General features: G+C 47.8%; 1 protein-coding gene across 1 annotated transcript; it reads left to right on the forward strand.

Moving 5' to 3' along the window:
* Positions 1 to 1,199: 1,199 nt before the first annotated feature.
* On the forward strand, positions 1,200 to 3,199 carry LOC107306627 (acrosin-like). Its single transcript, XM_085529833.1, has 5 exons — positions 1,200 to 1,611; positions 1,687 to 1,884; positions 2,033 to 2,298; positions 2,483 to 2,637; positions 2,715 to 3,199. Exons 1-5 carry the CDS (start codon positions 1,514 to 1,516, stop codon positions 3,060 to 3,062), a joined length of 1,065 nt encoding a protein of 354 aa, XP_085385959.1. The 5' UTR covers positions 1,200 to 1,513; the 3' UTR covers positions 3,063 to 3,199.
* Positions 3,200 to 16,992: the final 13,793 nt, after the last annotated feature.

Below are 16,992 nucleotides of genomic sequence, written 5' to 3' on the forward strand. Positions count from 1 at the left end.
CTCCGGGGTACTGTCTTTGCCCAGGGACCTGGGTGCACATGGTGGGTGATGGACAAAAATGGGAATGTTCAATGTGTACCACAAGGGAATTTGATGTTGGGGGAGTGCAGCCAATGATTTTCCTGTAAATATGTAGGTAGAGTCTCAGAAAATATTTCAATTAGGTACAGAATAGTTCAATTAGGTATAGGACTTAAGATAGAGTGGATTAATGTTAAGGAAACACTTTTCTCTATATACCTTAATTAGGCATTCTGTAAGCAAGTTTTCCATCTGGACTCTATATCCTGCACTGGCCATGCATGTGTAGAGCACACATGGAAAGAAGTATAAGTCAAAAGGGAATCTGCTGTGGTGGCTGGGAAAGGATGAGTGCACCTTGATGTGGGGGACGCCCTACTAGCACTGCCTTTCCCCTCTACCGCTGACGTGTTTTCCTTTTCTGGCAGTTTTGCCATTTTCTCAAAATTAATAAATAGTAGGTTAGGTTATAGAGTTTTGTTCTCAACTTAGGGATTTGTATGGAATAAATATAAATTGTTGAGGAAAATAAGGTTGCTGATTATTCACAATTATACATATGAGTGTGTATGTATGTATAAACATAATGTAATGATGTAGAATAAGGGGTGGAATGTCATGGTTTAATAATTTTGTAATTTTTGCTATCAGTATTCCACATCATAACATCATTTAAAGCATGAATAATTTTACTGAATCTGCAACTTACAGAAGAAGACTACATCTCCCAGGGAACAACACGATGGGTCACGGGACCTGGACTCTATATTAACTCTGTCGCAGACTAGACTGACGTCTTTCGAGTTCTGGCGTTCAGGGGAGTGTGTGGGAGCCTTCACCGTCTCGCCTAAATTTCACAGTAGGCCTCTCGGTTACGGGACTCATTCTCTCTCTTATTTTGTCTGATTCGTTAGCTCAATTTTCAATTATATTATATTATATTTTATTATCCTGTATTTCGATTTAGTAAATAAGTGTGCCTCCTTAGATCATTGCCGCTGTTTTCTTTTCCTAATTAACTTTTTCCTTTTGGCCCAGGGCCCCTCCGGGGCCCACGGCCCCCTGTCACGGACGCAGGTGGATTTTTAGTTCAAACCGTGACACTTGGCTCCTCCCAAATAAGCAGCTCCCCTCCCCAGTTCATTTTTCCCCCTGTTTGCTGCATTGGAGCCCAGATTTGTTGTTCCAGGTGCTGTTGGCTGAGGGCATTATGTGCTTTGGGGCTGTGACTGAGTTCCTCAGTCCTACTGGCCCTTCTCCATTCCTGTCTCCATAATGATGCACATCCTTCCATCAGACACACATGGAGCCGCTCATCTGCCCCACCACCCCCCTTTAACCTCCTGGATAACACAACTAAGGGGGCAACTGAGTACCCACGGACCCCCCCTCGGGTGGCACAGCCCTCGGAACCGACGGTGCTGTGACATCAGCGTTGCGGGCAACGGCAGCATCCGTGGCGACGAAGCCGGGTGTGCTGGGCTGCCGTGCGATGATGATCGTGCCCCGGGGGGCGATGGTGCCGCTGCTGCCCCTCGTGGTGCTGCTGGCCGCCTGCCGGCCCGGATACGGATACACCGGAGCCTGCGAGTGAGTAGCCCCGATGTCAGCCCCGAGGGGACGGACGGCGGTTCGGGTGTTAAATTGATGCGTTTCTGGTTGCAGCACCTGCGGGATGAGACCTATGGCTTATCAGTACAGCAGCATGCGAGTGGTGGGGGGCTCTGCAGCCCGGCACGGTAACTGGCCGTGGATTGTCAGTATCCAGAATTACCACTCTGCGGGTACGGGACACATGTGCGGAGGGTCCCTCATCACCCCGCAGTGGGTCCTCACGGCTGCTCATTGCTTCGGACAACCCAGGTAACAACCCTTCCCTTCCCCTGCAGCACAGACACTGCAGGTTTCAGGGCCAGATGTGTGCCCAAGGCACACCATTCTCAGCCGCCATAGCACAGCCCTCCTCTCTCTGCATGTCTCTGCTCCTTCTCACCTCTCCCTCCATCCCCAGCCACCTCTGGGACTCGCGTGTGGTGATCGGTGCCAACGATCTGACTCGCCTGGGCCAGGAGGTGGAAGTTCGCACCATCCGCAGGGCGTACATTCACGAGTACTTCAACAACAGGACGATGGTCAACGACGTCGCGCTGATCGAGCTGGACCGACCCGTCCATTGCAGCTATTACATCCAGCTGGCTTGTTTGCCTGACTTCTCTCTGCGGGTGTCGGAGCTCACAGAGTGCTACGTCGCCGGCTGGGGACACACGGAACTAAGATGTGAGTGCCCACAGCTCATGGGTGGCCCCAGTTAAAGCTTAGAGTGAAACCCGGGGTGACACCGTGGGGATGGAGCCATAGAGAGGGATGGGGATGAAGGATTTGGATACATCGCTACGTGCTGAGATAGAAAGCCGAGATCTTGGGGAGGGGTTCAGGTGATGATTCTGCTCTGTGCTCACAGCTGCAGCACCAGCCAAAGCCTCTGACATCCTGCAGGAGGCCAGAGTGCATCTCATTGACATCCAGATCTGCAACAGCAGCCGCTGGTACGGCGGGGCCGTGCACAGCCACAACATCTGTGCTGGGTACCCGCAGGGCGGCGTCGACACCTGCCAGGTAGGAGCTGCACCCCAACACAGCGCTGTGCTCTGCATGCAAACCAACCCCCAATAACACTCTGTGCTTCACTGTAGGGCGACAGCGGCGGCCCCTTGATGTGCAGGGATAGACACGCTGACTTCTTCTGGCTCATTGGTGTGACCAGCTGGGGGAGAGGCTGCGGCAGAGCACATCAACCTGGAATCTACGCCTCCACTCAGCACTTCTACAACTGGATCCTGACGCAGCTGAGAGCAGCGGCCCACCCGACATCGCGGTCATGGAGCCATTACACGACCGCCTCATCCCATTATCACGGGCAGTATGTGGCGCCGACACAACCCAGCACATCAAGCTCCTGTCCGTATCCAGTCCAGAAGCTCAGGGAATTCTTTGCTGGGGTGCAGGAGCTCCTGCAGAACCTAAGGGGGAGCAAGGCTTAATTAGGTGCATGACCCACAGCGGGATGAAATGCACCACAACCCTTTATTTTGGGGTAATGCCCAATGGCAGCCCCACTGCCAAAGTTCTGCTCTGCCCCATCCACAAGTTGGAAAAATAAAGCTTATTTTCACAACCATCCCAATCTCTGCTCAATTCAATCTCATGTAGTTCCAGAGGTAACCGCAGCCCCATCCCTGGGTCTCTCAGTCCATCCCCATCAGGAGTTCCTCCAGCCCAACACCCATCTCAGGGTCTCTCAGTCCATCCCCATTAGGAGATGCTCCAGCCCAGCCCCATCTCTGGGTCTCAGCCATCCCCATCTCAGGGTCTCTCAGTCCATCCCCATTAGGAGTTGCTCCAGCCCATCCCCATCCCTGGGTCTCTCAGTCCATCCCCATTGGGAGATGCTCCATCCCATCCCCATCTTGGGGTCTCTCAGTCCATCCCCATTAGGAGTTGCTCCATCCCATCCCCATCCCTTGGTCTCTCAGTCCATCCCCATTGGGAGTTGCTCCATCCCATCCCCATATTGGGGTTTCTCAGTCCATCCCCATTAGGAGTTGCTCCATCCCATCCCCATCTTGGGGTCTCTCAGTCCATCCCCATCAGGAGTTGCTCCAGCCCAGCCCCATATTGGGGTCTCTGAGTCCATCCCCATTAGGAGATTGTCACGGGTTACTTAGATTTACCTATGCCCGTGACAGGGGAAGCCACCCCACGCCCCCCCCCCCCCGGGGCCCGGAAAGGAGGGGGAAAAAGGGAGTGGGATAAAACAGCGACAATCTAAGGAGGAAAAACTTATTTTACTAAATATGATATCGAAATACAAGATAACACAATATAATATAATTAAGGCTAACAAAATCGAACGAAACAGAGAGAGAGAGAGTCTCCGAAAACCGAGAGGCCTACTGTGAACCTTAGGCGACACGGCTGGAACGCTTCCCACTCTCCGAGAAGTTCGAAAGAAGAAGGAGGGAACTCCAGCCTGGGAACGAGATTATATAGAGTCCTGGTCCCGTGACTTATTGTTACTCCTGTTGTTCTCTGGGATATGTAGTCTTCTTCTGTGGACTGCACATTCAACAGAAGTATCCATACTTGACATGATGTTATGATGTGGAATACTGATAGCAAAATTACAAAATTACAAAACCATGACATTCCACCCCTTATTCTACATTATTACATCATGGTTAATATATACATATATATACATATATATACACGTATGTAAAATTGTGATAGCTAAATAGTAGAATTGCATGTAACATAACTAAATGTACAACTATAATAACTAAAATACACTACACATGCAAACATATATATATATATATATAGATACATAAAATTATTGACTGCACTCCCCCAGCATCAAATTCCCTTGTGGCACACATTGAACATCCCCATCCTTCTGCATTACCCACCAAGTGCACCCAGGTCCCTGGGCAAAGACAGTTCCACGGATAGGTTTGCCCTTTCCAGAAGCTGGAAGGACCCAAACAGCTTTTCCCAACATGTTCTTTACATGTACAACAGGGACCTTATCTCCTTCTACAGTGTATAGGGGGCTAGATTGACTAGGACCATCACGATTGACAGATCCTCTAGTATTCACCAACCAAGTGGCTTCTGCCAGATTCTTCTCCCAGTGCTTAAATGTTCCACCACCCATTGCTTTCAACATAGTTTTCAACAACCCATTATATCGTTCAATTTTACCAGAAGCTGGTGCATGGTAGGGAATATGATAAATCCACTCAATGCCATGATCTTTGGCCCAAGTATTTATAAGAGAATTTTTGAAATGTGTCCCATTATCAGATTCAATTCTTTCTGGGGTGCCATGTCGCCACAGGACTTGTTTCTCAAGACCTAATATGGTGTTTTGAGCGGTAGCATGGGGTACTGCGTATGTTTCAAGCCACCCAGTGGTTGCCTCTACCATAGTGAGTACATAACACTTACCACTGCGAGATCGTGGCAAGGTGATATAATCAACCTGCCACGCCTCCCCATATTTATACTTTTGCCATCGCCCTTCCTCCCAGAGAGGTTTCATCCTTCTGGCTTGTTTAATTATGGCGCATGTTTCACAGTCATGAATAATCTGCACAATAGCGTCCATGGTTAAGTCCACCCCTCGGTCTCTGGCCCACTTATATGTTGCGTCTCTTCCTTGATGGCCTGAGGTCTCATGAGCCCATCGAGCTAGAAATAATTCGCCCTTATTCTGCCAATCCAAGTCGATTTGAGCCACCTCAATTCTAGCAGCTTTATCTACCTGATGGTTGTTTTGTTGTTCTTCAGTAGCCTGACTTTTGGGCACATGTGCATCCACATGACGCACCTTTACAACCATATTCTTTGTTCGGGAAGCAATGTCCTTCCATAGTTCAGCGGCCCAAACAGATTTACCCCTTCGTTGCCAGTTATTTTGTTCCCACCGCTGTAACCACCCCCATAAGGCATTTGCCACCATCCATGAGTCAGTATAAAGATACAGCATTGGCCACCTCTCCCGTTCAGCAACATCTAAGGCCAGCTGGACAGCTTTTACCTCTGCAAACTGACTTGATTCTCCCTTACCTTCAGTGGCCTCTGCAACCTGTCGTGTGGGGCTCCACACAGCAGCTTTCCATTTGCGATGCTTCCCTACAATGCAACATGATCCGTCAGTGAATAGGGCATATTTCTTTTCATTTTCTGGTAATTCGTTGTATGGTGGGGCCTCTTTAGCACGTGATACCTCTTCTGCTGGTGATGTTCCAAACTTTTTATCTTCAGGCCAGTCCATGATTACCTCTAGGATTCCTGGACGATTGAGGTTTCCCATTCGCGCTCGCTGTGTAATCAGCGTAATCCACTTGCTCCAGGTGACATCGGTAGCATGATGAGTGGAGGGAACCTGTCCTTTGAACATCCAGTTCAGCACTGGCAGTTGAGGTGCCAAAAGGAGCTGTGTTTCAGTCCCGACTACTTCGGAAGCAGCCCGAACCCCCTCATATGCGGCTAAGATCTCCTTCTCAGTTGGAGTGTAGCACTCTTCAGACCCCTTATATGATCGACTCCAGAATCCCAGGGGTCGGCCTCGGGTCTCTCCTGAGGCTCTTTGCCACAAACTCCAAGTGGGGCCTTTCTCTCCAGCAGCAGTATAGAGGATGTTCTTTACATCCTGTCCAGTCCGTACTGGCCCCAGGGCTACAGCACGGGCTATCTCTTGTTTAATCTGTTCAAAAGCCTGCTGCTGCTCAGGGCCCCATGCAAAATCATTCTTCTTCTGCGTTACCTGATAAAGGGGGCTTACAATGAGGCTGTAGTTTGGAATGTGCATCCTCCAAAAGCCCACTGCACCCAGGAAAGATTGTGTCTCTTTCTTGCTAATTGGTGGAGACATGGCAGTGATTTTGTCGATCACATCTGCTGGGATGTGACGACGTCCATCCTGCCACTTTATACCTAAGAACTGAATTTCCTGGGCAGGTCCTTTTACTTTGCTTCGCTTAATAGCAAAGCCAGCTTGTAGAAGAATTTGGATGATCTGCTCTCCTTTTGTGAAAACTTCTTCTGCTGTATCGCCCCACACAACAATGTCATCAATGTACTGCAGGTGTTCAGGAGCACCACCCTGTTCCAGTACAGTTTGGACCAACCCATGGCAAATGGTTGGGCTGTGTTTCCACCCCTGGGGCAAATGGTTCCAAGTATACTGAATGCCCCTCCAGGTGAAGGCAAACTGTGGCTTGCATTCTGCGGCCAAAGGAATAGAAAAGAAGGCATTGGCAATGTCAATGGTGGCATACCATTTGGCTGCTTTTGACTCCAGCTCGTACTGGAGTTCCAACATGTCCGGCACAGCAGCGCTCAATGGGGGTGTGACCTCATTCAGGCCACGGTAGTCTACTGTCAGCCTCCATTCTCCACTGGCTTTACGCACTGGCCATATGGGACTGTTAAAAGGTGAGTGAGTTTTACTGATCACTCCCTGATTCTCCAACTGGCAAATCAAATCATGAATGGGGAGCAAGGAATCCCTGTTGGTGCGATACTGCCGTCTGTGCACTGTCTTTGTAGCAATCGGTACCTGCTGCTCTTTTACTCGTAGCAGCCTCTGACAGGCCAGGCAAAACAGACAGCTGCTTAATGTTGTCCATATCTACAGCAGCTATCCCAAAGGCCCATCGATACCCCTTAGGATCCTTGAAATGCCCCCTTCTGAGGTAATCAATATCCAGTATACATGGAGCCCCTGGGCCAGTCACAATAGGATGTTTTTGCCAGTCTTTGCCAGTGAGGCTTATTTCAGCCTCCAGCACAGTCAATTCTTGAGAGCCCCCAGTCACTCCAGAAATATGGATTGATTCTGCCCCTTCATGACTGGAGGGCATTAGGGTGCACTGTGCGCCGGTATCCACCAGCGCCTTATATTCCTGTGGTTCTGATGTGCCAGGCCATCGAATCCACACAGTCCAATAAACTCTATTATCCCTTTCCCTCCCCTGACTGAGGGCAGGGCCCCTCTATTGGTTACCTGTGATGACTGGAGCAACTCCACTGGTGGTTGGTATGTCTAGTAGTTCTTTCACCCGTGCTCGTAGTGCAGACGTGGGCTGATCATGCCACTTCCTCATGTCTTCTCCACGGTCACGTAGGTAGCGCCACATGGAAACACGCGGTGCAATCGTACTGTTGTTCTTTGCTCGAGCTGGGAAGCGTGTGCGTTTAACAGCTGAGACTTTTGGTGATGCAGGTGGGGAGTAGGACTGGAATACTTTGATCAGATCCTTCATTAGACCTGGTGGCCCGTACGAGGATTGACCTTCATCAGTTGTTTCTGATACTATTACGGGATCATTACAATTAGTTGATGGAAACAATTTCTTGCACATTTCATCTACTCGGTTTTCTAGCCGTGAGATGGCAGAAACTGCGGCATGCAGTTGGGGGAGCTGCTGATCGGTGGTTTGAAGCATTATAATCAGCTCAACAACTCGGGGCCATCTGTCCACAAATCCTTTAGATCCTGATACCAATGACTGTGCAATTCTCTCTGGTGCTGTACTTGTGATTTTCTGCCACATGTCAGGATCGGCCCTCACTCTCTCAGGGTCAAGTTCGCTTGGATCAGGGCTGTACAACATTTTCGCCATGGCCAATTCCCTCAGGCGCTGAATACCTTTTTGGACGGTATTCCAACTATCAAATTTAGGCTTCAAAGCATCCTTATAGGGGTACCTTTCTCTCACGGCTTCTAACAGCCACAACCAGAGAGTGGCAGCTCCATCCGAACATCTGCTAATCCCTCTGTCGATACCTGCATCTTGGGCAATGCTTCCTAGTTGGCGAGCTTCATTACCATCTAGAGACAAGCTGTTGGCCCCGTTGTCCCAGCAGCGAAGCAACCAAGCAAGGATACCTTCATCTTGACGCCGTGTGAACTCCTTTCTTGAGCCTTGGATTTCAGTCAGCTTCAGAGGTCGACAATAGGTGATTTCCTCCTCATCATCAGTCTCTTCTTCATGCCTCTTGGTTTTTGCCTTTGCTTTTTTCGGTACTGCTCCATGCCCGGCACCTGGGTCTTCTGCTGCCCCCCCCTGTGCTTCTCCTTCTTTTCGTTCTAGACGCATGGACACCCGTTTCCATTTCTTGCCTTCCACAGGGGCAACTGATATTGCTACTGATGCCTCCTGTGACTGATCAGAATTAACTTGGGCTTGAATCTCAGATCAGAAACTCTCTCTCTCCAGAATAGTATGATACAAAGCACGGTATGCATAAGCCAAACCCCACATAAGGTTTACCTCCTTAGATCTCTGACCCAAATACTCAATTTCTTAGGGTCCCTTAGGTGTTCAAGAGTGAAATCCCATGACACTGCGGGTCCCCATGCTTCTAAGACTTTTCCTAAACCTTTCCATATTCCCTGCCAGTCATCATTCTCTGGTTCTGGAGGAGACTTCCGCATAGAACGAATGCATAGGAACATATATGCATGCATTGATAGTGATAACATGAATGCAAGTATGAACCCTATCTCAGTTACTGAAAAGCGTGTGGAAATCTGAGAGTACAACCTAAATAAAAAGGGTTTTTTTAGCCTGTACAATGAATTAAACATGGTGCTGTTTGTAAAATTGCCTGTTCCATCTGGGATGCAAGTGTTTGTAAGATTCACAATTCCATCTGGGGTGTAGATGCCAAAATTCTGACCATACCACATCTCGTAAAAGTACCAGGCAGGTGTCTCCATCAGTATCCACCTTATTAGGCTATATATCTGCACAATTCCACAACACCAAATTATGGTGTTAATAGTTGACCAATACTTTAAGAAGATCATAATTGCTTTCAATCCCTTAAACAGAGCAACTGGGATGAAGAGTGGATTCATAGCTGGCAGGCTCTGTAAAAGTCAGAGCTAGCTAGCTTTGCTCTAAGAGAGAAAGAAATCCCTTTGTTTTCTACACAAAAGTTAGATAGCAGTGCTGAGAATGTACAGCAGCTCTTAATGTTGACAATTTGTCTGGTATTTCAAGGTCACGTTCTCCGTGAGCAGCTACGGAAAGATAACACTCCCAACACTCCCGTAACGAAGCTCTTTAAGAGCAAAGAGAGAGTTGTTCTAAAAGCTAAAAAGCTCTATGCCCGCATTCTCCACCAAAAAATCTGTCACGGGTTACTTAGATTTACCTATGCCCGTGACAGGGGAAGCCACCCCACGCCCCCCCCCCCGGGGCCCGGAAAGGAGGGGGAAAAAGGGAGTGGGATAAAACAGCGACAATCTAAGGAGGAAAAACTTATTTTACTAAATATGATATCGAAATACAAGATAACACAATATAATATAATTAAGGCTAACAAAATCAAACGAAACAGAGAGAGAGAGAGTCTCCGAAAACCGAGAGGCCTACTGTGAACTCTAGGCGACACGGCTGGAACGCTTCCCACTCTCCGAGAAGTTCGAGAGAAGAAGGAGGGCACTCCAGCCTGGGAACGAGATTATATAGAGTCCTGGTCCCGTGACTTATTGTTACTCCCGTTGTTCTCTGGAATATGTAGTCTTCTTCTGTGGACTGCACATTCAACAGAAGTATCCATACTTGACATGATGTTATGATGTGGAATACTGATAGCAAAATTACAAAATTACAAAACCATGACATTCCACCCCTTATTCTACACTATTACATCATGGTTAATATATACATATATATACATATATATACACGTATGTAAAATTGTGATAGCTAAATAGTAGAATTGCATGTAACATAACTAAATGTACAACTATAATAACTAAAATACACTACACATGCAAACATATATATATATATATAGATACATAAAATTATTGACTGCACTCCCCCAGCATCAAATTCCCTTGTGGCACACATTGAACATCCCCATCCTTCTGCATTACCCACCAAGTGCACCCAGGTCCCTGGGCAAAGACAGTTCCACGGATAGGTCTGCCCTTTCCAGAAGCTGGAAGGACCCAAACAGCTTTTCCCAACATGTTCTTTACATGTACAACAGGGACCTTATCTCCTTCTACAGTGTATAGGGGGCTAGATTGACTAGGACCATCACGATTGACAGATCCTCTAGTATTCACCAACCAAGTGGCTTCTGCCAGATTCTTCTCCCAGTGCTTAAATGTTCCACCACCCATTGCTTTCAACATAGTTTTCAACAACCCATTATATCGTTCAATTTTACCAGAAGCTGGTGCATGGTAGGGAATATGATAAATCCACTCAATGCCATGATCTTTGGCCCAAGTATTTATAAGAGAATTTTTGAAATGTGTCCCGTTATCAGATTCAATTCTTTCTGGGGTGCCATGTCGCCACAGGACTTGTTTCTCAAGACCTAATATGGTGTTTCGAGCGGTAGCATGGGGTACTGCGTATGTTTCAAGCCACCCAGTGATTGCCTCTACCATAGTGAGTACATAACACTTACCACTGCGAGATCGTGGCAAGGTGATATAATCAACCTGCCACGCCTCCCCATATTTATACTTTTGCCATCGCCCTTCCTCCCAGAGAGGTTTCATCCTTTTGGCTTGTTTAATTATGGCACATGTTTAACAGTCATGAATAATCTGCGCAATAGCGTCCATGGTTAAGTCCACCCCTCGGTCTCTGGCCCACTTATATGTTGCATCTCTTCCTTGATGGCCTGAGGTCTCATGAGCCCATCGAGCTAGAAATAATTCGCCCTTATTCTGCCAATCCAAGTCGATTTGAGCCACCTCAATTCTAGCAGCTTTATCTACCTGATGGTTGTTTTGTTGTTCTTCAGTAGCCTGACTTTTGGGCACATGTGCATCCACATGACGCACCTTTACAACCATATTCTTTGTTCGGGAAGCAACGTCCTTCCATAGTTCAGCGGCCCAAACAGATTTACCCCTTCGTTGCCAGTTATTTTGTTCCCACCGCTGTAACCACCCCCATAAGGCATTTGCCACCATCCATGAGTCAGTATAAAGATACAGCATTGGCCACCTCTCCCGTTCAGCAACATCTAAGGCCAGCTGGACAGCTTTTACCTCTGCAAACTGACTTGATTCTCCCTTACCTTCAGTGGCCTCTGCAACCTGTCGTGTGGGGCTCCACACAGCAGCTTTCCATTTGCGATGCTTCCCTACAATGCAACATGATCCGTCAGTGAATAGGGCATATTTCTTTTCATTTTCTGGTAATTCGTTGTATGGTGGGGCCTCTTTAGCACGTGATACCTCTTCTGCTGGTGATGTTCCAAACTTTTTATCTTCAGGCCAGTCCATGATTACCTCTAGGATTCCTGGACGATTGAGGTTTCCCATTCGCGCTCGCTGTGTAATCAGCGTAATCCACTTGCTCCAGGTGACATCGGTAGCATGATGGGTGGAGGGAACCTGTCCTTTGAACATCCAGTTCAGCACTGGCAGTTGAGGTGCCAAAAGGAGCTGTGTTTCAGTCCCGACTACAGCCTGAACCCCCTCATACGCGGCTAAGATCTCCTTCTCAGTTGGAGTGTAGCACTCTTCAGACCCCTTATATGATCGACTCCAGAATCCCAGGGGTCGGCCTTGGGTCTCTCCTGAGGCTCTTTGCCACAAACTCCAAGTGGGGCCTTTCTCTCCAGCAGCAGTGTAGAGGATGTTCTTTACATCCTGTCCAGTCCGTACTGGCCCCAGGGCTACAGCACGGGCTATCTCTTGTTTAATCTGTTCAAAAGCCTGCTGCTGCTCAGGGCCCCATGCAAAATCATTCTTCTTCCGCGTTACCTGATAAAGGGGGCTTACAATGAGGCTGTAGTTTGGAATGTGCATCCTCCAAAAGCCCACTGCACCCAGGAAAGATTGTGTCTCTTTCTTGCTAGTTGGTGGAGACATGGCAGTGATTTTGTCGATCACATCTGCTGGGATGTGACGACGTCCATCCTGCCACTTTTTACCTAAGAACTGAATTTCCTGGGCAGGTCCTTTTACTTTGCTTCGCTTAATAGCAAAGCCAGCTTTTAGAAGAATTTGGATTATCTGCTCTCCTTTTGTGAAAACTTCTTCTGCTGTATCGCCCCACACAACAATGTCATCAATGTACTGCAGGTGTTCAGGAGCACCACCTTGTTCCAGTACAGTTTGGACCAACCCATGGCAAATGGTTGGGCTGTGTTTCCACCCCTGGGGCAAACGGTTCCAAGTATACTGAATGCCCCTCCAGGTGAAGGCAAACTGTGGCTTGCATTCTGCGGCCAAAGGAATAGAAAAGAAGGCATTGGCAATGTCAATGGTGGCATACCATTTGGCTGCTTTTGACTCCAGCTCGTACTGGAGTTCCAACATGTCCGGCACAGCAGCGCTCAATGGGGGTGTGACCTCATTCAGGCCACGGTAGTCTACTGTCAGCCTCCATTCTCCACTGGCTTTACGCACTGGCCATATGGGACTGTTAAAAGGTGAGTGAGTTTTACTGATCACTCCCTGATTCTCCAACTGGCGAATCAAATCATGAATGGGGAGCAAGGAATCCCTGTTGGTGCGATACTGCCGTCTGTGCGCTGTCTTTGTAGCAATCGGTACCTGCTGCTCTTTTACTCGTAGCAGCCCCACAACAGACGGGTCCTCTGACAGGCCAGGCAAAACAGACAGCTGCTTAATGTTGTCCATGTCTACAGCAGCTATCCCAAAGGCCCATCGATACCCCTTAGGATCCTTGAAATGCCCCCTTCTGAGGTAATCAATACCCAGTATACATGGAGCCCCTGGGCCAGTCACAATAGGATGTTTTTGCCAGTCTTTGCCAGTGAGGCTTATTTCAGCCTCCAGCACAGTCAATTCTTGAGAGCCCCCAGTCACTCCAGAAATATGGATTGATTCTGTCCCTTCATGACTGGAGGGCATTAGGGTGCACTGTGCGCCGGTATCCACCAGCGCCTTATATTCCTGTGGTTCTGATGTGCCAGGCCATCGAATCCACACAGTCCAATAAACTCTATTATCCCTTTCCCTCCCCTGACTGAGGGCAGGGCCCCTCTATTGGTTACCTGTGATGACTGGAGCAACTCCACTGGTGGTTGGTATGTCTAGTAGTAGTTCTTTCACCCGTGCTCGTAGTGCAGAAGTAGGCTGATCATGCCACTTCCTCATGTCTTCTCCACGGTCACGTAGGTAGCGCCACATGGAAACACGCGGTGCAATCGTACTGTTGTTCTTTGCTCGAGCTGGGAAGCGTGTGCGTTTAACAGCTGAGACTTTTGATGATGCAGGTGGGGAGTAGGACTGGACTAGTTTGATCAGATCCTTCATTAGACCTGGTGGCCCGTACGAGGATTGACCTTCATCAGTTGTTTCTGATACTATTACGGGATCATTACAATTAGTTGATGGAAACAATTTCTTGCACATTTCATCTACTCAGTTTTCTAGCCGTGAGATGGCAGAAACTGCGGCATGCAGTTGGGGGAGCTGCTGATCGGTGGTTTGAAGCATTATAATCAGCTCAACAACTCGGGGCCATCTGTCCACGAATCCTTTAGAACCTGTTACCAATGACTGTGCAATTCTCTCTGGTGCTGTACTTGTGATTTTCTGCCACATGTCAGGATCGGCCCTCACTCTCTCAGGGTCAAGTTCGCTTGGATCAGGGCTGTACAACATTTTCGCCATGGCCAATTCCCTCAGGCGCTGAATACCTTTTTGGACGGTATTCCAACTATCAAATTTAGGCTTCAAAGCATCCTTATAGGGGTACCTTTCTCTCACGGCTTCTAACAGCCGCAACCAGAGAGTGGCAGCTCCATCCGAACATCTGCTAATCCCTCTGTCGATACCTGCATCTTGGGCAATGCTTCCTAGTTGGCGAGCTTCATTACCATCTAGAGACAAGCTGTTGGCCCCGTTGTCCCAGCAGCGAAGCAACCAAGCAAGGATACCTTCATCTTGACGCCGTGTGAACTCCTTTCTTGAGCCTTGGATTTCAGTCAGCTTCAGAGGTCGACAATAGGTGATTTCCTCCTCATCATCAGTCTCTTCTTCATGCCTCTTGGTTTTTGCCTTTGCTTTTTTCGGTACTGCTCCATGCCCGGCACCTGGGTCTTCTGCTGCCCCCCCCTGTGCTTCTCCTTCTTTTCGTTCTAGACGCATGGACACCCGTTTCCATTTCTTGCCTTCCACAGGGGCAACTGATATTGCTACTGATGCCTCCTGTGACTGATCAGAATTAACTTGGGCTTGAATCTCAGATCGGAAACTCTCTCTCTCCAGAATAGTATGATACAAAGCACGGTATGCATAAGCCAAACCCCACATAAGGTTTACCTCCTTAGATCTCTGACCCAAATACTCACTTAATTTCTTAGGGTCCCTTAGGTGTTCAAGAGTGAAATCCCATGACACTGCGGGTCCCCATGCTTCTAAGACTTTTCCTAAACCTTTCCATATTCCCTGCCAGTCATCATTCTCTGGTTCTGGAGGAGACTTCCGCATAGAACGAATGCATAGGAACATATATGCATGCATTGATAGTGATAACATGAATGCAAGTATGAACCCTATCTCAGTTACTGAAAAGCGTGTGGAAATCTGAGAGTACAACCTAAATAAAAAGGGTTTTTTTAGCCTGTACAATGAATTAAACATGGTGCTGTTTGTAAAATTGCCTGTTCCATCTGGGATGCAAGTATTTGTAAAATTGCCTGTTCCATCTGGGATGCAAGTATTTGTAAAATTGCCTTTTCCATCTGGGATGCAAGTGTTTGTAAGATTCACAATTCCATCTGGGGTGTAGATGCCAAAATTCTGACCGTACCACATCTCGTAAAAGTACCAGGCAGGTGTCTCCATCAGTATCCACCTTATTAGGCTATATACCTGCACAATTCCACAACACCAAATTATGGTGTTAATAGTTGACCAATACTTTAAGAAGATCATAATTGCTTTCAATCCCTTAAACAGAGCAACTGGGAGGAAGAGTGGATTCATAGCTGGCAGGCTCTGTAAAAGTCAGAGCTAGCTAGCTTTGCTCTAAGGGAGAAAGAAATCCCTTTGTTTTCTACACAAAAGTTAGATAGCAATGCTGAGAATGTGCAGCAGCCCTTAATGTTGACAATTTGTCTGGTATTTCAAGGTCACGTTCTCCGTGAGCAGCTACGGAAAGATAGCACTCCCAACACTCCCGTAACGAAGCTCTTTAAGAGCAAAGAGAGAGTTGTTCTAAAAGCTAAAAAGCTCTATGCCCGCATTCTCCACCAAAAAATCTGTCACGGGTTACTTAGATTTACCTATGCCCGTGACAGGGGAAGCCACCCCACGCCCCCCCCCCCGGGGCCCGGAAAGGAGAGGGAAAAAGGGAGTGGGATAAAACAGCGACAATCTAAGGAGGAAAAACTTATTTTACTAAATATGATATCGAAATACAAGATAACACAATATAATATAATTAAGGCTAACAAAATCGAACGAAACAGAGAGAGAGAGAGTCTCCGAAAACCGAGAGGCCTACTGTGAACTCTAGGCGACACGGCTGGAACGCTTCCCACTCTCCGAGAAGTTCGAGAGAAGAAGGAGGGCACTCCAGCCTGGGAACGAGATTATATAGAGTCCTGGTCCCGTGACTTATTGTTACTCCTGTTGTTCTCTGGGATATGTAGTCTTCTTCTGTGGACTGCACATTCAACAGAAGTATCCATACTTGACATGATGTTATGATGTGGAATACTGATAGCAAAATTACAAAATTACAAAACCATGACAGAGATGTTCCAGCCCATCCCCATATTGGGGTCTCTCAGTCCATCCCCATCAGGAGTTGCTCCAACCCAACACCCATCTCAGGGTCTCAGTCCCACGACCTGGAATCTGTTATGGGGTCTGGGCTTTCCCTGCAAGCCAGACTGCACTCCCAAGCCCTCCTGCTGCTGCTCCTTGTAGCCTTTTGCTCCTCCACCCCCCTCTGCTGATCCTAAACCCACCAGACCTGCCCCTTCCCCCAATTAACCACATGTAGCCTCAGAGCTACCCCAGAGCTTCAGCTCAGTGACAGCGCTGGATAAGAACACAGGATAAGAACACAGCAAAGAGCAGGATGGTCCTGACAGCTTCAGGGAGGGAGCCTTGTATAGTTAATGCAGAGAGAATGTGCCGGTCAATCATAGAATTTCTCAGGTTGGAAAAGACCTTCCAGCCCCACAGGGTTCCACTTAGGGTTAATTAATAATTAATAAAATAATAATAATTAATAAAGTAATTCTAAACAAAAACATTAAGGTGGATTAATGTGATTGTAGGCAGGACTCAGTAAAACAACCAGCTCAGCATTCAGTTTGTTTATGCATGATTTCTTTGCCCCTTTTCTTTGTTTTCAATGCTTATTCATCTTGCTTGGCTCCTCCCAGATAAGCAGCTCCCCTCCCCAGTTCATTTTTCCCCCTGTTTGC

This window comes from Coturnix japonica, chromosome Z, assembly GCF_054131305.1.
Source record: "Coturnix japonica strain WE chromosome Z, WE-NBRP24, whole genome shotgun sequence".
NCBI lineage: Eukaryota > Metazoa > Chordata > Aves > Galliformes > Phasianidae > Coturnix > Coturnix japonica.

Coding starts and splice junctions, on each gene's coding strand:
- LOC107306627 (XM_085529833.1), top strand. CDS start 1,514: ATGATGATCGTGCCCCGGGGGGCGATGGTGCCGCTGCTGCCCCTCGTG. Junction 1,612..1,686: donor GGATACACCGGAGCCTGCGA/GTGAGTAGCCCC, acceptor TTCTGGTTGCAG/CACCTGCGGGATGAGACCTA. Junction 1,885..2,032: donor CATTGCTTCGGACAACCCAG/GTAACAACCCTT, acceptor CTCCATCCCCAG/CCACCTCTGGGACTCGCGTG.